At 39.5% G+C, this 27029-nt stretch overlaps 1 protein-coding gene across 1 annotated transcript in view; it reads left to right on the top strand.

Moving 5' to 3' along the window:
- Positions 1-27029, top strand: part of htr2cl1 (5-hydroxytryptamine (serotonin) receptor 2C, G protein-coupled-like 1) — a 167255-nt gene extending 140226 nt beyond the window's left edge. Inside the window, exons 6-10 of the mRNA XM_028039372.1 lie at positions 5330-5530; positions 21976-22139; positions 22238-22385; positions 23343-23578; positions 25767-27029. Coding sequence (XP_027895173.1) covers positions 5330-5530; positions 21976-22139; positions 22238-22385; positions 23343-23578; positions 25767-26336 — 1319 coding nt within the window. The 3' untranslated portion in view covers positions 26337-27029. The remainder of the gene's footprint in view (positions 1-5329; positions 5531-21975; positions 22140-22237; positions 22386-23342; positions 23579-25766) is intronic.

Raw genomic sequence — 27029 nt, 5'->3', positions numbered from 1 at the left:
AGCACAGTCTTAAAGGGTCTTAGAATAATGTGTGCACTGGATGAAAAACCTGCACATGTACAATCAAAGATGTTAAAAACTGGAAACTAAAGATCAGGTAAAACATTTACAAACTGCTAGCTCATAAATCCTCATGTGACGATTAAAGGTGTACATACAGTATGTTTCCTTAGGCTGCAACAAACTGCCATCTTAGGGTGCTTAACTGTCCCTTAATGCCTTTAAACTGTTTTTGAGTATTTCTGAAGGCACTATCAAGGGGGTGGATGTGACTTTTCACAAAAGAGACACAGCGAAGATGAAATCTCACAGCCCGGTACATGACACCCCATTCAAAACTGAGACAATTATCGCAAAGAAATTATTTCAAACATCATTACGGTGCCATTAGGAGCTTTTAGTGCCTAAGTTATAATCACTGAGTTAATTAATTCATTACAAAAAATAAAACAAAATCCACCAGCCTCCAAAATTACAGCTAAATGCTGCAACCAACTGTGCCTTCTCTTCTCGTGTAAAGCATCGATTATTGATAGGAGTAGTTTCCATACACAATTTAAAATACAAGTAACGGACAAAAATAAAGGGAAAGTACTACTACAACTATTACACAGTTAAGAATATTGCACATTTTCCATAAAGATGCATGGCTCATGAGCCTGTTTTTCACTGATGGTAATAATAAGCTACATTATACATTTTAGCGTCCTTTTAGCGTTTAGTTTTTTCTTTTTTGTTAGTCCGCCCAGTTAGGATTGTTTTTCTGCTTGTTGTACTTGTGAGGGCGGGCTAACAATTTTTCATTCATTTTGTTTGTTTATTTTGTGGCACTTCCCTGAACTCTTCCATCCTGTTTGGTGTGATCCCCATGTCGGTTTGACGACGAACGGATAAAGCTAGCGGAGAATCCTTTATGTATTTAACAATAAATATCAACAATTAACTTAATTCCGGTTGTTGATTATCATGCTTTGGCTTGCCCAAGCTATAACATTTGTCTAAGTCTAAACTTATTATTGCACATTTAGTCATTTTGTTTAAGTCTGACTGACGCAGGGAAGAAGCCATTAAAAAGCGTGTTCTGTGATTGATGCCGTCTGAGTTTATTGTTGTATTAAGCTATTAAACTAACACTTAAAATGCTAGAGGACAACTCTAATATCAGTAGGATCCTCGCAACAATTTCTGGACTTCTACTTTACTGTTGATTCAGTTTTGTCTCAGAGGAATTGTGATATAGATCAGTGACTCGCAAGTTTCCCAAGATGAACCTGAATGCAACGCTTATGTTTTCAGCACCTTCCTCATTTTAGGTTTGTTTCTCAAGTTTTTAATGTTGCAACCGTAAACTTAATTGGATTTTATTTGGATTTTAAGTAATAAAAGTTGCTGATGTTCGTGAAGAAGTGAGGATTTGATTATTGTTTTGAAAATTATTTCGAGGTCAAATTTGGAAAGGGTGCTGGTTCTGCCCTGCTCCGTTCCTATCAGTCACACATCCCGGATGATTTGCACCCGACTCGCCCTGCGGTTGCAACAAGCAACAAAATGGAGCTGGAAAATGCTAAATGAAAGCTAAATACGGGAGAAGTCACACTGCTTACTTAAATGGTGGTCAAAAAATGAAATTAGTAAAACTATAATTAAAATGTTGGGTTTACTTTGGACCTCGGACTATAAATAAAATTAATTAGTCGGGTCAGATCGGGCTCGGATACAATGGCTATGGGATTGGGTCGGGCTGGATTTTATCAGGCTCAATCTAAACTCTACTCTTCACTCTGATATCCTTAGATAAAATCTATTTCAACAACTTTCACAAGTAAACTAATTATCTTACGGGGGGTTAAATTATTAAACTATATCCAATGTGGAACATACTAAAGAATTGTTAACTCAATCAAGGAAAGCCTTATTTTTTTTATAATGGACCAGTGAAAGTCCTGTCCAAATTGATGTTTACAGATGGTCACCATTCAATCTGATTGAGCCTGAGTTGTTGTGTAAATAATAATGGGAAAACCTTTTAGTTTCTGAAAGTTTAAAAGTTGGTTGCGGCATACCCCCAAAAATTCCCACAAAATGTTGACTCAAGAGGGCCGAACGGAAATTGAGCAACACTTTTAAGTTTCTATTCCTGGTAGACTTTGAAAAATATCTATCCTATCACATTCACTTTGCAATTATGCTCTACCATCCCATTCAAAAAAGAAAACTAAATGTGAGCAGAGTTTCCCCCAGAAAACTTGCTGAGCCCGGTGGTCGGGGCGCCAGGGCAGTCATCATGTTTTTGAGAAAATATCAATAGGTAATTATGGGTTATTGCAAGACATTATTAACAATACATAAACAACAACTATAAAGTCTTAAACAAGGCAAACATACAAAACACTTAGAGCTTAGCCTGGTGGGGGAGCAAGTAAAGCCTGGTGACCCGCCAGGCTTATAATAAACTGGGAGAAACCCTAGTGAGGTTTGCAAAATGTGAAAAAGTCCAAATTTAGATTGAGCCAGCTGCTCCACACCTCCTGTGTCTTGGTGTGTGTGTCCCTCAGTGCCTCCAACATGTCTTTGACCTCTAAAAACTTACGCAAGCTGCCGCCCACTCGGAATACGAGCGTATGATGAATCATTGCGAACGCATCACATTTCTTTTGTACCTGCGATCAGAACTGAAATTAAGCAAAAATCCAAAAGTCCGTGTGTATGTTTGGCTGCAGGTTTTGTTCTCTCCAAAGGGAGGAATGTTTTGTCGAAGCAGCTGGAAGGACACAGAGAGGCAGACTCTTCAGATTTTCTAAAAAAGAATCAAGGTGAACAGATTCTGTCGCTTACATAAATCCCCTCGAGTTGACTCGAGTTTGTACGAGTATTTGATCAGAGAGGATTGGAATTTGAGTCACGACGATGAATGTTAACGATATATTAAAGCCACATGCAACGTGGAGACACTGATATTAATTTGAGACATGATTAAGTGGGGGGGCTGGGGAGGAGGGTGGTGACGGATACAAGATGAGCCAGAGTACTAAAAAAGACAAACGTAATATGCTCGACTGAAGCTGTGACGGTGATTATGGGGGAGTTTAATGGAACATTCACGCTTGGAGCAATTTAATCAGATACGGTTCATTTTAGGTGACTTTTAACCACCTTTTTACCTTCAACATTTGCAGCTTTTCATTTTTCCTACAGGTATAAAAACTAATACCAAGCTATTTCACCTGTCAGCATGCCTGTTGAGCTAATTAATTTCCCTCAAATTGGGGAGGGGATGATTTAATTCTCTCTTGGTTGGTCTCAGATGACAGGCACGTTGTTTTTTTGTTTCCTCAGTTACTGTACTTTAGTTGTTTTGTTTGTTTTGCCAGTGACCCTGTGGTTCAGGGCTCTTGTACAATCCTGGAGAAGGAGTTTCATTCTTTGTGACCCAGCCTGCTCACCCTGTAGAGAAGTGACCTCACAGCCAAATTAGTTTGTGTATCACATCCTGGAACTCTGACTTTTGGCGTTCCTCACAAGGAAAGGGGCAAAGAAAAGTCGCCTGTAGCGGGGAATGTAGAGGGGTTGTTTACCGACCCATCCCTAATCACACTGCCTTATAGAAATATTTAGATGCACGGATAAAACGTGCATGACCAATCATCTTACAAAACTGCTGCCTCCTGGAAAGCTAACAAGCCGCCGATAATGACCAATAAGCTTTGCAGATACTTGATGAAACCCTTCAGCGTTTGATTACCTCTAAAAACAGAAAGACACGTTCAAGTCAAGTTTAGTTGATTAGCACATTTCAGCAACAAGGCATTTCAAAGTGCATTTTATCTTACAAACATCATGCAGTTAGGTCGGTCACAATAACACACTTTTCTGGATGATAAGTTATTGCGATAAACGATAATATTGTTGTTTTGAGACCATTTTAGAGCAATATTGTGAGAAGGACACAATGAGAACAAATTCTCAAAGATCAGTAAACTTTAAATTCTAATGACCACTTAGCAGTGGAACTAGAAGACATTTTAAATATCAAAACAAATAAACGAAACAAATAAAATAAATTCTGAAGTTTCTGTAAACAAAACTGTTCTTCAAAAAAGGGGCCAGTTGAGACCAAAGCACCCAGACTGAAAACTTTTGTCAGCCAGTTTTTTGGTAGAAAAAGAGAAAAAAGCAATAAATAATAAAAATGGAAATTATTGCACCCGTTTTAATTTATCATGCAATTAATAGATGTATTGCTTATTGCGATAGGCGTACATAACAATTCACCATTTGCAAAACAAGCACTTAACTTTATATTGCCGTCGTTAAAATCATTAATACACATCAAATTTGTGATTGGTATTCCAGTATCGGTATAACAATACTTTTCCCTCCCATGTTATAAATAATATATATATATATATATATATATACTCTGCTCAAAAAAATAAAGGGAACACTTAAACAACACAATATAACTCCAAGTAAATCAAACTTCTGTGAAATCAAACTGTCCACTTAGGAAGCAACACTGATTGACAATCAATGTCACCTGCTGTTGTGCAAATGGAACTTTGTACAGAACAAAGTATTCAATGAGAATATTTCTTTCATTCAGATCTAGGATGTGCTATTTGAGTGTTCCCTTTATTTTTTTGAGCAGTGTATATATATATATCAGTGGAACTAGCATATTTGATCAAAATTCAAGAATTATTGACATAAAACAAGCTGCTATTTCTTGCTGAAAAGTGAGTTTTGTCTTATTTCAAGTGTAATAAGATATTTGAACTAGAAACTAGACTAAAAATACTTGGTAATATTTTTTGCTTTCACTGTGAATTCATTAATCAAGTGTCTTGAGCTGATTTTTGTGTGCTTTCAGTATTGTTGATAATTTAGTTTTAAGTATATAGCTTCCTTACGATAAAACAAATGCCAAAGGCACATAGAGCCGTGCATATGTTGAAAGTTTTTCTTTTTCTTTTTTATGGAATGACTTGTGTCCTGTTTGCTGTTGCGTCGTGAACATTTAGTGCATAAAATCTATATTTAGATTTTCCCCCCCTCACTGTAATTAACTTTAAATATTGATGGTACTTTGAGCCTCTCCTTGGAGTATCTTAAGCCTTGATAGTCAGCTAAGCTTAAAAACTCGGCTCAGCTGTATCTCAGAACAGACTGGCTGTAATGAAATACCTTCTTTCCTCCTATCAAAGTCAGCAGCATCTACTGCGTTGGGTTTGGGGGGAAAGACACAGCAGGGAAATCAGAATATTTCATCAGTTGGGAGTACATAATGATTCCCCCTCCCCCCCTCCCCTACCTGTTGCTGTTCTTCCAGACTACGCCTGGCCTCTACCCAGCGCCCTTTGCCCAATCTGGATCTACCTGGACGTGCTGTTCTCCACCGCCTCCATCATGCACCTGTGCGCCATCTCCCTGGACCGATACGTCGCCATCCGCAACCCCATTGAGCACAGCCGCTTCAACTCCAGAACCAAAGCCATGATGAAGATCGCCGCAGTCTGGACCATTTCTATAGGTCAGCATACCTCATATTCGACATTTGATGTGGAAAAATTGCACGTATGTCTAAAGGCTATAAACCGCCAGAAGGTAAATTGCTGATTCGACTTAAGTTTTCTTGTTGCTTTGACTCAGTTGCACCAAATTTAACGGTGACGTTCAAAACACTGTTGCTACAACTTCAATTAAGTTGTCTTAACTGTCTTTAGCAGTTATATTAAACTAAGAATAATTAAGAGATTTTTTTTTTAAATTGCCCCAATTTATTTAAGCTTTTACATTGTTATATCAAGTGGACTTGACATCAAATTTTATATTTTTTTAATAGCACATGGACTCATTTTCATAAGTTTGCATAAAAGTTCAGCTTATTGTCTCAAAATGAAATTCTGGTTTTTGCTACAAATAGGAAATATAATTGGATTATATTTTATAATTACTGAAAAGAAAAAGAAATTACATATGTAGCCTAACCGTTTGGAGCTTAATCTGGTAGATTACACAGAATCAATAAAAGACGCATTTGCATGTTTGTGTCGGTAGGAAGAAATCCATTGATTTTTTTTTGTTTTGTTTTGTTAAGAGACGCTGATGACCCTCCCTCCCACTGCCTCGCTGTGTGAAACTATCACAGCAGACCGCCTCCCTTCTCCTGTTTGTCAGACCAAATGAGCTGAAACAATTAAAGCTGACAAACAGGCGAGGGGCGCAGGAGAGCTGGTCTTTGGAGACCTAAAAGAGGCTTAAAGGATTCTTCTACTGAACCGCATAGAGACTTTGTTTGGACTCGGGTGTAACCACACAAACCAAGATTGTTCTAAAACATCATTTTCAGCCTCAGCGCCGATATAATGGAAGCCGATTATCTAATGATCTCGCTTGACAACTTCTTTCACGCCATTGTGTTAAAATCAATTACAAATACCACCAAGTGAGAACGAAACACAAGCAGGAGAATCCAAATGCCCTCATTTTGTGTTCAAACTCCAAAAATTTACACGACACTCACTTGCATTGGCAAAAAAAAAAAAAAAACTTTTCCGTGACATTTATTTCTAAATTTGTGTAGTGATTTCCAAACGTATGGTCGCCAAGAACTGGTTTGAGATCAAAAGTGAACTTAGATAAAAATCTGAAGAAATGCACATCAACCACATTTTGCCACGTGGAGAATGGACGCTTCTGTCCACTTTTCTTTTTAAATCAGCTCAAGTCCAAGTCAAATCTGATGGAAGTCTTGTGGTAACATGAGTTTTGAAGTCTAGATTCCCTATTTGATTCATCTGTCCACTCTTATTTAATGAAATTTAGGTAACATTGTGATATAATTATTACATTTTGAATCAGGGATTTATAAGATACACTGTATTTTAAGATTAAAAAAGCCCAAACTGAAGCCAAATCTCTTTTTATCCTTATATTCCCATCTACATACAAGGCAGAGCTAGCAACGTAGCACAGCTAGCTTCACGAGAAGCTAGAAAAGTAACAAGTTTGAAAACTAATACTGCTTTCACAAGGAATTGTCCACTTCATCTTTTAGTCACTACATCATAGCCTGTTCTTTCATTTGCCCATTTTAACACCAGACTAATAATGTTTATAGTTTATGATTGTTTTATTTGTTTGTTTGTTGTTTTTTTTTGTTGGTTTTTTGTTTAAAGATCTCAAATGTGGCGTGGAAAAAAAGCTGTAAAACAATGACATTTTGTTATAGATGCCAGTATTTATTCTGAAGACTTGGTTTTGTGAACAAGCCCCTGGCAGGCCTTTCAGGATTTGTTCCAAATTCAGATTTGTGCTTTCTAGCCATTATCTTCTTGTGTTTGTTTTTTGTTTGTCTGCTGGTATCAAATTCACTGACTTCTAGTGAGCTGTTTTTAAAATTTGAACTGGTTCTACCTACACATGACTTGCCTCTTTAAAACAGTGGGAGCATTCAGTGCGTTAAATCAAAGCATTGTGCATCAGACGGCCATGGGAGGGGTTGATTTGCATCATTTGATTTCCTTTTTCTTTTTCCAGAGGTAATCTATAAAGAATGGAAACCGATTTACCTTCAGGGGTTTGTGTTTTATATGGTTATGTTAATCCAACAGTGGAAATTCATCCCCCAAAGTCGAGTTTGGGAGCCTAATGTTTCATTTCACGGACGCAAAAAAACTTTTATCGTCAGGCACCCGTTCAAATTATCAGTGGAAACAGTCCAGTCGAGCTATGAAACCTCTGACAGCGCTGTCACACATTTAACTTTATAATCCCTTCTGTGAGCCAGGCGAGACTCGTATTCGACAGTATCCGTTTCCTTTGATCTGTTTCACGTTTTGTCATCTTACGAACTTTAATGTATTTTATTTGGGGTTTTTATGTGGTACACCGACACAAAGTGGTGCATAATTGTTAACTTTAAAGGAAAACTGGAAATGATTTTCAAAATTATTTAGAAACAGAACTTTTTTGTTCAAACCGTTTCCCAACCATCTTCCCATCAATTCAGTTTCCCAGGCCCTGCTGAGGAGATGAAGACATAATGCTTCTACCATGCATAGTGTTTCCCATGTTGGCCACGAAGTTCAATTTTTGTTCACCTGTTTGTGGTTTTCTTCTACATGACTTCTATTTGTCAACACTGGCTTTCTTTTGCTTCCCTTCCATAAAGACCCATAAAGCAGAATTGCCTTATAAAGCAATTCTGCTTGATTCTCATCTCCTTCCAGTGCTCTGTCTGGGTTTTCTTCCATTGAGCTCCATTTCTCCGGTTGAATTTTAAACGGGCCAATCAGAGAACTGAAGGAGGATTGTTGTTGATTTTCTGTCCATAGTTTTAGCAATGTCAGCGGAGGAAGTGAACGAAGCCATTCGTTCACCACGCTTCCAAATATAGAGCAATTAAAGCTGGAGCAAGAGGTAGGTATAATACATTTTATTCCTCTAGTCCCCTTGAGTTATTTACAGCGGTTAATAACTAGTTACAGTTATTTAGCTTCATCAAACTGGGGTCATACGTCATGCCCAGGCATCAGTATTGGAAGTGGAAAAAGGCAGATCGGTGCATCCTTAGTCCAGACCCTCTGACCAAAGAAAAGCACAGAACTGGGTTTTACCAGGTTGATAAAGACCAAATCTATTTAATGTGTCTCCCACTTGAGCTGCGGATCTCTGCAGCTCCTCCAGGGTAAATTTTATCGCCTTTGTGGCTGAACATGTCCAAGGGTAAAAAATTCAAAGCATGTGAATATTTTTCTGGGTATTTCTAGGTAGAATTTGCTGTTGTGTACATTTTTTTTTCTGGACAAACTTTTAAAATCTTTTAAAAATGGGAAAGTTTGACTTTAGTATCAATTTTTTATATTTTTGTTCTGTAACTAAGGTATGCTCTTATAAAGACTGCAGACTCTCTCCTGAATGTGAACTGAGAGGAACATAAAGAGCATCATTAAGCGGCTCACGACTCACATTGTTTGGTGCCCTTTCCATGGGGGGGGGGGGGGGGGGGGTAAAAATCGCGCCTCTCCCTCCATTTCTTTATTTCCCTTCTGTCTCGGTTGCGGTTGGGTCAGCCAGAGGGTACGTAGTCATCAACCCGCCTGTGTCTGCCGTGCGCCAGAGGAAAGGAGAAGACGCCGAGCCACCGTTCTGAGATCGACACTCTGCATGTGGCCCCGGATAATTAAGTTTGCCACATAAGATCCGGTGGTCACATGAGCTCATAAACGATACATTTCGCAAGCATGAATACGACCTCCTGAGAGGGAAGCAAGTCCATCTCAGAGGAATCGGGAGTAAACCCTTTCAGGAGATTTTTTTTTTTTTTCACATTGCTAACCAATCAATCTCCTCCCCTCTCGACTGTTCCTGTAGTGTAATAATCAAGGGAACAGATCAGTTTTCTAATTGTGTGTGTGTGTGTGTGTGTGTGTGTGTGATTTTTCCAAGTGTTTGGGGATAGGATGACTTTTAAAACTTTTCACTCAGCTCTCTCTCCTCCCTGTCGCTGACCTCGAGCTTCCATTGGTGCTGTTTGGTGCCCTTTAAATCCCAAGGGGCTGTCGGGTTTTAGCGCACTTACATGCATACAAGCTGCCTGCATGTATCATTATGTCCTCTAACCTTGAAGACATCTCTATGAGACATTACTTAGCCAACTTAAAGTAAAGATTCCTGAAACGACCCATTCATGCTTATTTATATAAATAATAATAGTAATAATAGCATTTGTATCTTTAAATTTAAAAAAAATCTATTATTAAAAACATGCTTTTAAATTACAATTAACTGTAAAATGATAATTAGCCACTTGTTTAATGTACCTAATCTGCACATTTCTTTCTTTTGGCTCTATTGGCGTTTATTTGAAAGTGTTCAGAGGAAAGTAGGTAAAACAAGAGAGGGAAGACATGTGGCAAAGGTCACCAGGCCTCCGGCAAACTGTTTTAACATAAATTTGGTTTTACTGCCTTATTTTACAGATATCTCAAATTGTTTTATGACTAGACGTTTTAGCAATTTAAGATATCTCTACTCACATTCTGACTGGTTGAAAAGACATCAGATTTACCACTGAGTTGTATGGAGACTTCAATTCAAGATTTCTACAATGCATCACTGACTATCTCAAATACACATTTCAGATATCTACAATTAAACTATGACTTGTCATAAAGTAAATTCAGGATATCTGGAGTTTAGTTTTGACTAGTCATAATTCTAATTAGATATCTCAAATGACGCCATAATTCAAGATATCTTAAATGTGTTTTTGGATTTGACTAGCGAAATTTAAATTATAGATATCTTTAAAGGAAATAATGACTAAATTATTATAAATTAAAGATATCTTGAACTGTAATTTTGACTAGTCAAAATTTCTTTTCCAATATCTCCAAATGAATTAGAGATATCTTCAATTACATCGTTTTTCTATTAACGATATCTTAAATTAACATTCTGACTAGTCAGAATGACGTTACTCATATCCTGAATATGTATTCTGTATAGTCAAAACGTCACAGACTTACAGATGTCTTCAGAGCGGAACGAAAACTGGAACGAGAGTTGGACCACACAGGTCCTCTGGAACTGGACCAGACGGTACCACTGGAACAGGACCGCACAAGACTTCTGGAACAGACGGGCTGAAAACCTCCAACAGAAATCCACAGAGAACTCGGAACGTTCTAAGATTGTTGCAAGGGGAGAATCAGGGTAAAAAATGTAAAATTGTGCCATGTCAACTTTTCTTTAGCGGACACACCAACATGCAGAGGCCCCCCCTGCTAACACCCACCTCAGGCCGCAGTAAAATTGCCAAGTCTTGACCGGTCCATGGTGATAAAAAGGTTGGGGACCACTGCTATAGAAGACTGCTTGACACTGGAGGTGATCCTTCCTGCACACAGCAACAACATCCACCAACGTTTTGAAGATACTTGGCGGAGATTACATTTAATTTCCTTTTAAATGTTGCGGATGCATATTGGATCACTAGCAATACAAATATTTTTTTCTAATTCTGACGTATATCAAGTAGTTATCAGTAAAATCTACGTAGCTGCTCGTTTTTACAGTCAGAGGAATAGATAAAAGTTTTAAAAGAGTGTCACATTTATGTCTTCAAGTCTCCACATTTGCTCATTTATCAGCTATTTACCAGAGAGTCGGGGAATAGCTGTGGAGGGAGCTCTATGAGACAGACAGGCTGCACAAAGATGCTTAATAAGTTGTCTCTCAAACATCCAGCCAATGTCAAAGGGCATGATAAAAGCTGATGAGAATTTTGTGCTTTGTGTTCGGCCAAAGAGATCATTTCACACTGATAAGCAACTTAGAGTAAGTGATGACAGCTCGTGGTTTAGGAAAAACGTACAAACAAGAGTAATAATTATCATGTTTGGAGGGTACTATATTACGCAGATCATATTAGCTTAGCATAAAGATCTTGAAATGGAATGTGTCAGTCATGATTGGCCTTGTTTGGAACTGTGGTGTTTATCTGTCTATTGAACCCTGGAGAGCAAATATTCAGCATAGTGAGTCAAAGTGGGCTTTTTCATTTCAACCTCGTCAATGACACTGATTCACGCTAATCAGAAACTACTAGTTACCGTTGGCTACACTGTCTCGGTTGGCATACAAACAATTTGTAACACAAAATATGGAGAGACCTGTGTTTTTGTTTGTTTTTCTGCTGATATTTAACTAAAAATATGTCTGAATTTATATTTCCAATGAAACATACGACCTTGCAAAAGTATTCACACCCTCACACTTACACAAACCTGAAAACTGCAGGTTTTCATTGAAGATATTGAACAGTTGAACAGATGTGAATATTTATGTTATTTATCTGTCCAAGGCATAGACAAATAATGATGATCATTTTTATTTTACTGACATTTCACCAACAAAACATAATAATAAAGTAAGACTTTCATATTTGTAAGTGTAAATTACCAAATATACTTACTCAAATACATGGTGACTCAGTCTGAAAAGGAGCATGATGAAGTTTAACTTATATAATCACACCTCTTTTCCATTCAGTAATTCATAACATAAATAGTCTTCCCGTTTCTCATATCCCTTCTCATATTAGATTGCACATATTTAACATGAGGTTTCCAACAGATCTTATTATGAATCAATACTCCCAAAACCGAATTTCAATAACTCTCTCCACTTTCACACGATCAATTATTATTTGTATATCGCTATCCCCTTCACAGTTCCCGAATAACATGAACTTGGTTTCATCTAAATTTAGTGATAATTTATTAATATCAGACCACTTTTTCAATTCATGTAGATGTAAATTAATGATGCTCTCACTTTAATCTTTGTTTTAATATGTAGCGTCGCTGCTGGCTCCCTGTTTGTATTGGGACTTTTTTTGGCCTCCTCTGTGATTCTGTACATTCATATTTGCTTTTAGATGTTTTCCTGTTGGCCTTTCGTTAAACCCCTCAAGAGGCTCCGCAGCACAAACCCTCAGCGATGACTGAGATCAGAGAGAGCTTACATCGATCAATACTGTGGGATTAGCAATGAAACATCCAGTCTTTGGTCCATTACGTCCCCACAGAAATATTTTCTGTTTCCTTTTGTCTTTTTTATTCTTGGCCTTGTGCTGCTTCTGTCTGCTGTTTCTCTTTGGGTCCAGTTGGCCTGAGGTGCCGCCTCTCCAGTACTAATCTACACGAAAGTTTCCTCTTTTGTCATGGATTTTAAAAAAAAGAAAAAGAAAAGCCCCAAGGCGTGCTGAGTCTGTCGGTCCACAGGCAAAATCTTTCGCGAGTTGAAATGTCTCTCAAAGGAGTTTCTTTTCACAGCACGTTCTTTAGTACAGAGTTCAAATTGAAAAGTTTACACAGTTTTACTTAGAACAGCAACAATTTTCTGATTCTTACATCCTGTTTTTGCTGCTGTCTTCCCACTGCTTGAGTTTTAATTATGGGACGTTTATGATTAAAGGCTGGTTTTATCAAAGAGTTTAAATTGATTAGCACTAGGAGAGGGCCAGGTTTTCGATTTCTCCCCAGACTGGCTGAAACAGGCCCTGTTTCAGCCAGTCGTCAGTTTGGACAGGGTCTTGTGCCCCACAAGACCCTGTCCAAACTGACGACTCTGATGGCTCAAATTAGCCTCCATTCATCCATTCTTCTATTCTTCTATTGTTCTATTGTACATGTGGTCGTTGACCGTCAGGCCAGAAGGTAGGAATGTGAATAGTCCATGTTGGGGGTGGGTATCTATGATACCTACGACTAGTCAGTTTAGTTTTGAAGCATACATGAAGTGTTTTTGGCGAGATGTGACTTTTTGCAACTGATCCATGATGTTGTGCTGCATTATCCAGGTCATTTTGCCAAATGTACATAGAGTTTGCAAAACATACAATCTGTTTCAAAAAATATGCAAAGGTTTTTCTAAAAGAAATGAGTAATGTTTCTCTTTGAAATAAAGCTAAGAGGGTATTAATTGTGTTGATCCACCTCAAAAAAATCATGCAAAAAGTGTAAGCAAAAGAAATCTGGGAGACTTAGCACATGCAAATTTGCATGCAGCCTTTTGTGCTGTGGAGGATAAATAGGTTACTGCTTCACCTATTTAGTTCACAAGAACTAATGGCATTTATTTCAGTCATTATCTTGCGGGGGGTGACCAAGGTTCCATCACTATGTGACAGCTGGTCAGCAAACCTGGCAAACATGATTGACATGGCAGCACTGAATGCACATGTGCTTTATCAGGCATGCATTGGGGTGCAGGAGAGACGGGTGGACTTCTATTTTACTGTCAGTCCTGCACTTTATATTTTATATTTAGATTTATATTCATATTTTATACTGTATTTTATTTTACTCACAACATTGGAACCTCAAACATTATCCTGAGCCGTATGCAACGAAATTTCGTTCTGTATACACCCTGTGCATTGAAAATGACAACAAAGTCAGTCTCCCTCCTAGTGTTTTAACACTAGCATGCCAGAGAATTTCGACCTCCCCCTGTAGTCCTGAAAGAGAGACAAAATACACTGAGTCCAAAATGCAAAAAGCTGATGATTCCAGTAATGGCCTTATTTACATAACTAAGGCGCCTCTTCACACCCTCTCTTGGAGGGCCAAACTGGCCCCTCTCTGGTACCTGGACAAAGATTCCCATTTTGGGATTCTTTGGTAGTTCTAGTGTTAAAGGGGCAGTATTAAATAAAATCAACTTTCTTGGGCTTCACGTCATGTTATAGTGCTATTTCCTCACCAAAAACAAACCTGGAGTGTTTCTTTGATTCTTTCATGTATTTTTGAGAAATTCTTTAATCCCCCATTCAACCATTCAGCTGTGCAAAACGCCTGGTTGGAACTAGCTCCACCTGTGAGGTGCAGTTTCTAAGTGTTTGAGCCTCACAGAGAAGGACCTCAGCCCCGTGACTCCCCCACTCAGCTCCTTAAGACTAGCACCTGGTGGAACTGCATGTATGCTGAGCTCATTATAGGAGCTACTTATCAGTGAAATGCTGGTAAAGACGTTGAAGGGTTAATGGAAGAGCCATGTTGCGATGACTTCCTGAAGGCAGAGTTTCAGAAAGAGTAGGAGCTTCTTAAAGAGACAGAGGCCCAATTTCAAGACATTAAATTACAAAATCTAAATTTTTTTAAGTCATATTTGATATAGGCTATACATAGTTTTTATATTAAGTGAAAGCAACATATTTACTTGATTGTGCTATAAAATGGCACTGTGTAAGTGGAATTCAACAAATGCACTCAATAAAAATTTTTTTTACTGAGGTTTGTTGACATTTGGTGGTGAATTTACATTTCGCTTCGAACTGCAATCTATGTATCTCAATAACACCTTTTCATTAATATTGGATAAATTAGGTTACTGCTAAGAACAGAAAAGTCTCTGGAGAGCTGGATGCAATGTAGCAACATATCAGATACTAATGGTGCTTTGTACGACTATAAAACAATAACTATAAACATAATGCAATAATTCTCATATTCAGTTTCCTTTATATCAAGCAAAATAATGTGTTGAAGTGCTTAACGTGTATATTTTTCCACATACTTCAACAAATATATTTTAACAGTCATTTTTAAATTCAAAAATAAGTAAAAGTTTACTCTGAGCGATCATTTCAGAAATGAAGAGGCAGTGGGATCTTGAACAAAACATAGCGTGGATCTCGCGGTAAAGCAAAACAAAGCATATTTTCTAACCAAACCGTACTGCTTTGAAAGTTTTTTTTTGTATTATTATTTGCTACACAGCTAGATGCAGCTGAATCATCTGTTGGTCCCCTCCTTTCTTCCTTGTGTAGTCGTTCACGGCCCAGCGCCTTTGTGAGATAAGACACGCCGTGTCTTCCTCTAGCCATTTCGTTGACCCCAGTAAAGGTTCCTCACTTCTGCCTGCTGCTATGATTGAGGTCCGAGAGGTCTCCCAGCAATCGATGCAGAAAGATTATCAATGAAACATGCAGCAGGAGATCTCTGCAGCCGTTTTCACGTGTGCAGTAACACCGGCTGTTTTACTTGGAGGTTGTTTATGTTTGATCGGTTTGTACAGTAGATCTCAGGAGTGTTTGAGCATTTCAGGTTGTCACTATGTAGAGCTTTTATGGATGCAAGTTATTTCAATGTTTTTATCTGTATTATTTGTAAGGTATCAGTCAGGAGATGGGTACAAAATCGTTCCAAAGCATAAGTATAAAGAAATGGCACATTCCGTCATCTGTCATTGGAGAAAATATGATCAGCACCGAATAGGGATGGGCATTTATCATACTGTTTATAATTTATTGTTATAAATTTCTTAAAAGTTTTGATTTATCGTTGTTACAATACATTCTAGTTAATGTTTAAAGTCCTTCAAAACTGTATTGTTGGAATTATTTTTTATTATTTTCTCCACTGTTCAATGAGAGCATCAATAAATTAGAAAACATGATTACGTGCAGTCACTGTGTGCGTATTAGTGACACAATTCACACTTGCAAACATTAAAAATGGGAATGTTTTTCAAGAGCAGTATTTCTGTTTGTGGAGCTATGAATGCTGTGCCATGCAATCACAGCCATACAGGTTACCGAAGAAAAATAAATAAAAAAAGAGTGCTCAATAGTTCACATCATCACTAATGTCGTTATCACCATTTTTTTTTTATTGCGATCTTTTATCACGGAATATCGTGATAAAATCTTACGTCCATATCGCCACTGCAAACATCGAAGTTTTGCAAAATAAACTAACCGTGGAACAGACAAACAGCTCCTCCTAGTGTCAAAACTTTTTTTTTATCTAAAAAACGAGTGTTACAAAGGTTCGGGTGTTTATTACTTTGGACTGGGAGAGGGAGGTGCGCCACCCGGTGGCGAGTGCGTTATTGCACATTCAGCAGCTGCAGAAGCATTATAGCTCTGGGAGTGGAGACACGCAGCTGCTGCTTACCGTTTCGGTTGAGGTCGATGTGCGTTCTTGACTCACTGTAAGTAATTGCTGTTATATGTATCAAGGCAGTTAATTTAGTAGTTCCGTCTGTATTACATGTTGATGTTATATTCATAAGAGTCGCCGGTTTAATGCGACCTTTTACTAACTCCACGTGGGTTAGCCTGTTAGCTATCGGTTGTAGCATTCAATATACGTGTGGTTAGTTTGTGGCCAGTAGATGTCACTGCAGCAACTTGTACGTGATAATGTGTACAGTGAATTAACGTGGGCTTTATTTCTGTTGTGATTTAGACCACATCACCTCACCTCCACATCCACACCTCCAACTCCAAGCCTGTACTACTGTTGTAATAACCAAATAAAGAGAGCTTCACAAGTAGGAAATCCCCTCCTCAGTTTGTCCTGATCGACACACAGTGGCGAGTGTAACATTCCACCAGCCTCAAGTTTCGAACATAGAACCTTCGCTACAACGAGAAATTGTCTTGTTCTTCCATTGACCAAATTTATTTTCAAAATCTCACAACAATCGCACACAAACAAATCAGACTTTCCAAGCAAATGAGCTAGAGTTAAATTCGTTACTGACACCTTCAGTCTCCTCTTAGCGTTTACAGGGGGGAAAAAAACTCTCAAACTTTCAAAACCATTTTCATAAATTCCTCAAATACAGAGCTGAGATCTTGCCTAGCATTTCCTCGCTTTGTGCCGCTCTCCTTCCTGGAGTTTTTCTTCTGCTGCCTGCACTCTGCTGATGTTGCAGATCTCGATCTCGTGCTACAATAATCTAACTCCAGCAGCCTGCCGCGGTCATGTCACGAGAAGCCACAAAGCGAGCGTGTCAGCTTTATGTTTATTGTGTCTGTTGTGTATTCTGTGGATTTACAGAGAGTCGCTGCAGCTTCGCCAGAAATCTGCCATGACCTAAAGGAATGGAATCTGCTGGCTCTTAGGACCAAATTAAACAGCTCAGCAAGAAGTTTAATATGTGACTGTCAGAAGTTACATTGCAAAGTGACTTATGAAATAGCCAGAAGAAGCCCATTAGGCACTTTTCTGTCGTGAGGAGCTGCTTCGCCCAAATTACAATATCAATTCACTTAGAACCCAAGGCCATCCAGATGCTTCCAATTTTATGTGATCTTCTTGTAATTTAATGAGGTACAGAGCAAGTTTTTTTATGGCGTGTAGGGAGCTGAGGTGAGGCTGGGGTAAGTTGAAACGGCATTTTAAAGCATTTTCTCCTGACCCGTTGTTTTACATAGTCCTTGAATAAGTGAATGAATCCTTTCATCGGGCCATGAGTCAGATCTATAGACACGCTGTACCGTGACGTCGCACACGCAAGATCCCAGCTCCATGCTGGAGGGCCAAAGAAATGCTAGTCGTTAATGACTGCCATTGGTTTTAGCTTTAGGTGATCAGCCACCTGAGATTGTGATTGACAGCGCTAAAACCCGCCTCCTGCCTCTGATTGGTTGTTTCTAGATAGAACTGGAAGAAAGCAGAGGAAATACATTTTTCACAGATTATCTCTCATGCCATACTTTCACAACATAGTGACAGTTTTAACAAATATGTAAAAGAATATATTTTTTATAAAAGTTGCATACTGCAGCTTTAATTTCACTTAGGAGAGGACGGGTCAGGAGGGACGTGGCAACAGATATCTGTAATTTAAATTCAAGTTAAGGTAAAACTGTTTGGACTGTTTCCAGTCCAGACAGGAGGCTGGTTTTTTTATCATCATTTTATAAAGATTGTTTGAATTTCTGTCAATAATACATTGTTTTTATTGTGTAATTGTAAAACACAACAAAAATTGTAAAAGAGAGAAATCCACATAGACTTCCTGGAATGATGCTAACTAGCTGGTGACAACCAAACAGTAATCTGTAGCTAAGCTAACTATGCTAAATGGCTGATAATCTCACACAGTCTACCCACCTCTCTAGGAGAAAAACTGGGTTACAAATTAACACTCTTGTCTTTTTATCTCTCTATTTTTTTTTTTAATAAACCAGACTTTATTATTTTTCTTAGCAACATAGTAACTACAACAGTCATTCTGGTCTTCCACTGACTGCTGCTGAACACCGTTGTCAGGAGCGCTAAGCAGGAACGAATCGTTTCATGCTGATCCAGGGGAGGCTTCAGCGCAAATATGGATGTCTGCTTTTTAGTCTAGGAGGGATAACATTTAATTTTTACTGCTGAAAACAATTGTAAAAACACAATATGATTAATTTTGTAATTGACAGGGCGCCAGTTTTTTTCTCTTTCTATGAACAAAAAATGCCCCCCCCCCTATATAGCGCCCTTGCCTACATGTCCAGGTTTTATTTTGTTAGCAGAGTTGCGTTACCGCGGGAGCAGGTATTGATAGCAGCTAATAAATTGATCACTTGCCCTCCAGCGTTGTGCGCGTGCATGAAATTTCCAGATGTAAACAATAACATGTAATGTGTCTATAAACCCAGGAGGGTTTTGCTCATGCACAACATATAAACAGGCAGAAGTATACTATGGTGTACAGGATGCTTGTAAATTGGAATTGGATGTTTGTGCCGGCCGGGTCAGGAACAGCGGCGGAGAAAACAATGCACCTTGCCCTTACCTGCCCTCACATGAACCATGATTCAGCTCAAGGACTAGCATGACCTGCAGTGTAGCTCTCACCCTCAGGAGATTTTTTTTTTTTCCCTCTCACTGAGGTGTTCCTTTGTTTCTCAGATCAGCCAGATATTTTCAACCTCACAAGAAATCCTTTCAAATCAGACCAGGCACATTAGTCAGTGTTATTATCAGAGGTCAAAAAGCCCACTGGGGCTTCAAAGGCTTGTTCTTACTGCAGTCTTTTATCAGCGCTGTCCCCCAGCAGCAAAAATGCACCTTCACGAGCGTCCATTAAACTCTAATACATTATAAAAACGCTAACAGCATGTTGATTTATTACAGGTGCGGCTCTCATTACCTGCTTAATGTGTTATTCTGCCATACGTTATGATTATTTACTTTCATTTCCCGAAATATAGAGACTTCACAGCCTAATGGATAGAACAACAAATATGTTTGGGTTGTTATTAGAGGAGATGATATTGTGTTTTCTCCTCATTTTTTGTGGTCATTACTTGGTTGTTATGACACAAATAGGTGTTTTTAACTTTAATATGTTGTGGAAGCCATTTTTGTTTAAACATTAGTTTATTTTATACGATGAGGAAAAGCCTCAGCTAAGACTTATGAGCATGTTTATAATTACTAGCATGCAAGCTCTGCTAATAGGCTAATTTGGTCTGATTTAGCTCTCATAAAATGCTACAACTATAGCAACATTACATATACCAGAGCATTTTTATTTAAAGAATGCACCTTTACATACGTCTTTTATTTTATTGGATATCTCAACAGATATGACGTTTTATTAAATCGGACTGTTTGAAACATGGCTAACAAGAAGTTAACTAGAAAAACATCTCATGTTTAGTCTACAAGAACCTGCTATCGTAGCAAACAATTACTGTAACCTGTATTATCTTTAATCTGAAAAGAAAATTAGCTTTGCTAATGCAGTAATAAGACAAAAAAGCTACAATAGTGATACTAAATTCAAGTGGTTTATTTTGTCAGTTAGATTTTTAGACAATAAATTGACTGAATATCAAAGATAGCCCAAGTTAAGGAAAACAATTTTTTCTAAAGCCTAAAGAAAAAGCCGTATTGACCCTATATGACAACTTCATATGTCGCAACCAGCTAGCAGCTTGTTGTGCATTCCTTGCCAGAAACAATGGCCATCATGTGTTTGCTGTAACTGGGAATGAATCTTTTACACTTTACCTCATTCACTCTCCCAGCAGTCTGAAATGTTCTTTGGATTTCTCCAAGCAACTTCTGATTTTCTGGTTAACACTCAAGCTGCTGCAGTAAATCGTCGTCTTTTTTGTATGCAAACAGAAAAAAAGAAAGTGAAACTTAGTGTTGCTTTTCTGTTGCTTTCCATTGGTTTATGTGCATGCATAACCATGGTGCATTTAATTAATATCTTCACCCTAACCCTGAACTCATCCATTGCTTTTTCAAGCTTTGACTTTTTTCTTTTTTTTTTTTCAAATGATATCTCATTATGTGACCGGGCGCTCTGCATGGTGTGCCTTTCTTGCACAGTCCAAACACATGATTTTTTTTTTTTTAACCCCTCCAAGAGGTCTTTTTGTGGGCTCTAGTCTCTTATATGAAAGTAGGCTGACAGGAAAGGGAGAAGGAGAGGGCGGAAGTCATGCGGCAAATATCGTCAGGTCCGGGAGTCGAACCCACAACAGCCACGTCGAGGACTTAAGGCCTCCAAACATAGGTTGCGCTATCCCCTACGCCACCAAGGCACGCCCTAAACACATGATTTTAAGGTTACGTTGTCACTTTAAATTCCCCCGACAACACTGCATGGACGAGTGGGTGGATGGTCAGTTGACCCCTGGTCTTTGAAATGCTCCAGTGACATCCTAAAACTTTATGCGTGCATTAGACAGTACTGAAGGAATGCAGCTTAGGCATTCAACATGAAAGACACAGTATTTATCGTTTAAAGCTTTGACTAGGATTCACATTCCCTCCATCCGCCTTTGAATGCTAAATCGTCTGATTTTGGACCAGCAGTATCGTTTTGGCAGCAGCAGGCAGCCAAAAATTTGACTTTCAAATCTTTGCACACTACTTCGGCATTCCCCACTTGTCTGTAATTTTTCACACTTTGGTTACTTCTCAGTGTTGGAAAGCCTCCATCGTATGATTGCACTGTTGTCAGTACAGATCACTTGGTTCAGAACAGACTCCACAATAGCCGAGTTTGATCCCTGGCCTTTGTGCCTCACTACATGGTACCATACTTACAACAATAGATGTTTTCATGGTGCCTCTCCTTTTACCAAGAATGAATTTGTTTTGGTGTTGTTGTTTTTTTGTGTGCAAAAACACAAAATCTTACCAAGTATTTTTGGTTTAGTTTCTAGTTTAAATATCGTAGTACACTTGAAATGAGACAAAACTAACTTACAAGTCACTTTTGAGCAAGACATAGGAGCTTGTTTGGTGAAAAAGTACTAACTATAGGTGAAATAATCTGCCCATGTTATAAATTAAAATGTCTTGGCAGATTACTTCAAAATTAATTAATTATTTACTTAAAATCAAAACTAACTTGATGAAAAGTTAGTTTTGTCTTAGCTTAAGTGTGTTGAGATATTTACACTAGAAACCAGACCAAAAATACTTGGTAAGATTTTATGGGAAAAAGATGTACAGTATAAAAATATACAGTCTTGGAAACAACATATTGAGGCACATATATGGTCAAATTAGTAGCCTGTACATGATTAATCTGGAAAACGACCAAATAAATTGACTTTAAAATCTGCTTTGACAAGAAGCGACATCTGACTAAAGACGAAACGAGTGTGCAGCAATAAAATCTTAAACATCCACTTCCTGCTCTGTTTCTCTCCAGGCGTGTCAATGCCCATCCCAGTGATCGGTCTCCACAACGAGGACAAGGTTTTTGTCAATGGCAGCTGCGTCCTCAACGAGGAGCGCTTCATACTGATTGGTTCTTTTGTGGCCTTCTTCATCCCGCTGGTCATCATGGTGGTGACTTACTGCCTCACCATACAGGTAACCAGTTCAGGAGCCAACGCGACGTGCCTGTAGCCCTTCAAACCCGCATTCCTGTGCTCTGTTATCTCCTCATCGTCCGGTCTGATCCTCCGTAGGTGCTCCAGAGGCAGGCCACGGTCTTCCTGTATGAAGCAAAGTCTTCTTCCCAGCAGCCTTTGAGCGCACCAGCAATCACACTGCAGCCTCCACCGAGCCCCTTCCACCTTCCACAAATCAACACTCTTTCCCCTCCAAACTCGCAAGGTAACCAACGATCACGACACAAAGTCTGGACATAGATCACTGCGTGTTATTCGTCTCTTAAAGGGGCAGTATTAGTTATTTTCCAGGCACACGGTGGCATTTTATATCACAATCAAGTAGCTACTTTACAGACCACCAGGGTGGACTAAGCTCTTCCTTCGAGGACGAAGCTCCTCCTCCAAGCTGCAGTTTTCAATTTTCAAAGCTTCCACCACACAGAGAAGCCCACTCCCATCATTTCCCCTACTCAACACAATTATCAGCTGATAATTGTGTTGTTAGCACATTGAGATTTCTTTGAAATGTAAGGTGCATTACAAATAAAATGTATTATTATTATTATTATTATTATTATCAACTCCTTCAGACTAGTCAGCAGCAATTAGCAAACACCTGATGGAACTGCCCACCTGCTGAGCTCGTTTACTAGCTACTGCTCTGTGAACCGCTGGTAAAAATGTTAAAGGATTAATAGAGGAGCCATATTGTAAAGACCACCTGAAAGAGCAGAAGTTTTTAAAGAGACGGAGGCCCAATTTCAAGGTGTCAAATTATGAAGTCATATTTGATATATACAGCATTTTTATATAAGCTGAGTTTCTCGTAGTTACTTGATTGTGTTATAAAATGGCACCACTTGTCTGGAAAATGCATAATGCTGCCCCTTTAAAGTAGCTGTGCTGTCTTAAAAGGCAAATTAAATATTGACATTTGACATAAGGACAAAAAAAAACAACATGTTTTATATGTGTAAAATAAAACTTATACTCTTTCCCCAACTGAAAGCAACTGAAAATTTTATATTGTCACACCAGCGGTAAGACACACATCTAGTTTCTTGGTAACTGAATTATTAATTCCCGTAATTAATTTCTGTATTGAATGCATAGTTTCCCCTTTTTTACCCTCAAACCCCACAGATCCTTGTATTTTCTCTGTTTTTTTTTCCTGGGACAGAACTGAAGCCGCCGCCGCTCCAGAGCAGACGGAACACGCTGAGCTGCCTGAAGGGTCCGGAGCCCAGCATTCTGCTCAGCGCCTCCGCCTCAGACAGCCTCAGCATCATTCCCAGCTCTGAGGCCGCGTCGCAGCTCAGCTCTCCGGCCGCCGGGCCGGGCCGGAGCGATGCCTCGGGTTGCCATGGGAGACGAGGGATGATGCAGGCCATAAAGAACGAGAGGCGGGCCTCCAAGGTGAGAAGGGAAGCTGCAGCTAGAACCGAGGATTGGCAAGACAACAAACATGAATGAATACTTTTCTCTTTTTTCCTTATTTGTTTTGTATGACAGATTATTAGAGCCAAGCTAAATAAAAAATATGACTTTAGAGAATAAAGTCATACAAGATTAATAACGTTATGAGAATAAAGTCGTACTTTATTTTCATAATACTATGACGATATGGCATAGTATTATGCCATATTTTCCTATAACTTTATTAGTTATATCTTGACTATTCTGATAATTGTGTTGTTTTATATACATAGTATTGTTCCCACAAACTCGTAAATAATATCCAGAGACTCTTGACTGGGTTTTTCTTTTGCCCCAAGAACTACCATTTTTACAGTTTAAATGACCCAGATAGAGAAAAAAACATCACTGAAAATGGAAAAACTCAGCAAAATAAGGAAGTGAGAGGAGCAAATGCAGGATGTGGAACAAGGACGCGAACAGACAGGGTGACGGAAAGATCCAGAAACAAACAAAGAAAATCCAGGAGCTTAAATACTGAAGATTGTTGACACAGAAGACAGGTGGTGCAGCAGGAACAGAAGGTAAACAGGTAGACAGATGGAAGATGAGTAATGGAGATCAGGAGCTGAACAGATCCAACCAACCAGGGGGGGAAATACCAACACTGATCCGAGTGTCACAAAAAGCAGAACGCAAGAACAAACAAAATACAAAAGACTGGACAGTATATGGCAAGACATAAATTGACATAAACAAACAAGGACATGACCAATATTCAAAGAAATAAGAAAACCAAATTACAAAGAGCAATTATCTACAATGATCCACGATGTCTTTAAAGTTTTAGTAAATCCTGGAAGTGAATGTGAGACGGAACGTCTTTCAAAAAAACATTTTTTCTGCAACGTTGAGTTGTTTCTCCACCATTAGCACATTTAGCAGCACGCACATGAGGTTGATTGACAGCGCCAAGAACCTCCTCCTGGCATTTTTTACAACTATATAGATTTATAAAAATGTTTTATAAAAGTTACATACCCAAGCTTCGAACTTTTATGTCAAGAAAAACTGATCACATTTCTTAAAAACATTACACCTGTAAGATTTCTGGCTTCAGTGATGTGGAAATGTCTGCTGTCGCGAGACAAGCTAAAGAAAAACTCCAGCTAAAACAAACCTTGAGCTGCTGCAGTCACAATCCCTTCCGTCCGCCGCAGCCGCCTCTGTCGCCGTATATCTGTGTCGTTCTGTAAAACTAGGATAGGTGAATTTTTCTGACGCGGACGTTTTCCAACAGCGGATTTAGAAATATTTCTTCTAGAATATTCAGTGCAGTTCACGTCACATGCTATCAAATCCTGTCAGGCACTTTGAGTAACGTCAGAAAGCTTGGAGTGCTGCCAGAGTCGGGCAGAGCGGTGACCGAATTCAAATTCCTCTTTAATGACAAAGAGGCACAAAGCTCATACACCTACAACCAACTAGGCATAACATTATGACCACCGTGGTCACAAAGTTCTTCATTAGACGGGTAAATCCAACAAAGTACACAGCAATGTAGAATAGAGGAAACAAACTGCGATACAATCAAGTGCAACTCAAAGCTTTTTGGAATGAGAAGGTCTCTAGCTGCTTTTAAAAGCCTATTTAGTCTGTTTTAATTGAACTTTAGTTAGTTTGTCTAGGAAGTCCAGTTTGTTTTGGGAGGTGTGAATTCGCAGGCAAACTCTGGTCTGCCTACAAAACTCTGTTTCGGTTCAATTAAAGTGAAGCCTGGCGCGGTGCGAATGCATTTGTGGGTCAAGCGGACCGGAGACTGCTCGAAAACCTACCACTGGGGATAGGAGGATGATAGTGCGTCATGTTTTTTAATGACTCATTGCATGAACATACTTATTCACGTGCAATTTTAGTTGTTTCCTTTTTTTAATCAACATTAGTAGATCAACAAAGTTTTGCACTCATTTGTAATTTGTAATGGAAACGCAACTGTAGAAAGGTAACAGTAGACAGGGCATCACTGTTTGTGCCATGCTGACTCAAGTTCTCTGCTGAAACAACCAACAACGGGCATGTGTTTGATGAACCGCGGTGTTTGTGTGTGGATCACCAACCTGGAGGGACATTAAAACCTCATTTTGTCCTTTTATTAATATACTAACTTCTCCCCTCACTTTTGCTCCAGGTCCTGGGAATTGTCTTTTTCCTCTTCCTTGTCATGTGGTGTCCGTTCTTCATCACCAACGTCACCTTTGTCCTGTGCCGCGACTCTTGCAACGAGTCGCTGCTCCACGATCTCCTGAACGTCTTCGTCTGGGTGGGTTACATCTCCTCCGGGGTCAACCCTCTTGTCTACACCCTCTTCAACAAGACCTACAGGAGAGCCTTCTCCAACTACATCAGGTGCCAGTACAAAGCCGGGGCTAATGCGGCGGGACAAGGTGGCAAAACCCTCCTCACGCCCCAGCAGTGCCCGTCGCACGCCGTCACCCCTCTGTTGATGGGCGGCCACGACAAATCAGGGGTGGACCGCAACAGTAACTGTCGCAATGGCAGCAGGGGAGACAACGGGAGGCTGACGGTGGACCCGGAGGACACGACAGACGACGGGACGCAAATCGGATTAGTGTCGCAGAGCCTGTCGGAATGCCACAACGCCGGCACACTTTCTGAAACGGAGCCAGAAACGGAGATTGAGCAGGAGCTGTCGCTCATCAGCTACCCTCCCCCCAGAGAACACACGAGCAGCGTGTGACTGCATGGTCACCCCCTTTTGTTCCGACTTCAACCTCCTCACCCGGGAACTATTACGAGGAGAGCTGCTGAATTGCACCAGCTGTATTCCGGACGTCAAGGAAGCAGAGGGCGGAAAGGTGTTGAAGAGAAAAAAAACCCTCAACATTCCAAACACGTTTGCCGTCAGCTTCGCCAAAACGTTCGGTCTCATACCATGAAGCTCAGGTTTTGACTTGTGGGGTTGATGTGTTCATCAACCAAACCTTGTGTTGCATTTCATGGTGATTGAGGTATCGAGCGAGGCAAGGGACAAAGTGAAGTGGGACTCGCTGTTAACCTGGTATGAAGTCAGGCGGCCCCTCCTGGAGTCCCACTGACGCGGGTTGCAGAGCCAAACGGGCCCCCCACGGAGTCCAACTGTGACTTTGAGCCCTCGCAGAGAGTGAAGACACGGTCCGAGCAAACTCAACCAAATACACATCTGAAACAGTCAAGCTTGACTGGCTGAACCTTTTCACACTGCTCAGCTGACAGAGTCTACAGAGGAGACTCTTCATAAAGGCTGCAGTGAAAGTTTTCCCTGAGAGGACAGAGATGAAGGAATGTACAATCATGTCTAGGCTCCGGTGGACTCACAGTGCCATCTAGTGGTCATGGAAATATCTTCCGTTGACCAAAGTAGATAAAAGAGCTAAAAGTAAAAGGGGGAAAA

Source organism: Xiphophorus couchianus, chromosome 14 (genome assembly GCF_001444195.1).
Source record: "Xiphophorus couchianus chromosome 14, X_couchianus-1.0, whole genome shotgun sequence".
NCBI classification, from domain to species: domain Eukaryota; kingdom Metazoa; phylum Chordata; class Actinopteri; order Cyprinodontiformes; family Poeciliidae; genus Xiphophorus; species Xiphophorus couchianus.
Note: the sequence above shows the minus strand (reverse complement) of the source record. Positions and strands in the feature narration are given on the sequence as shown.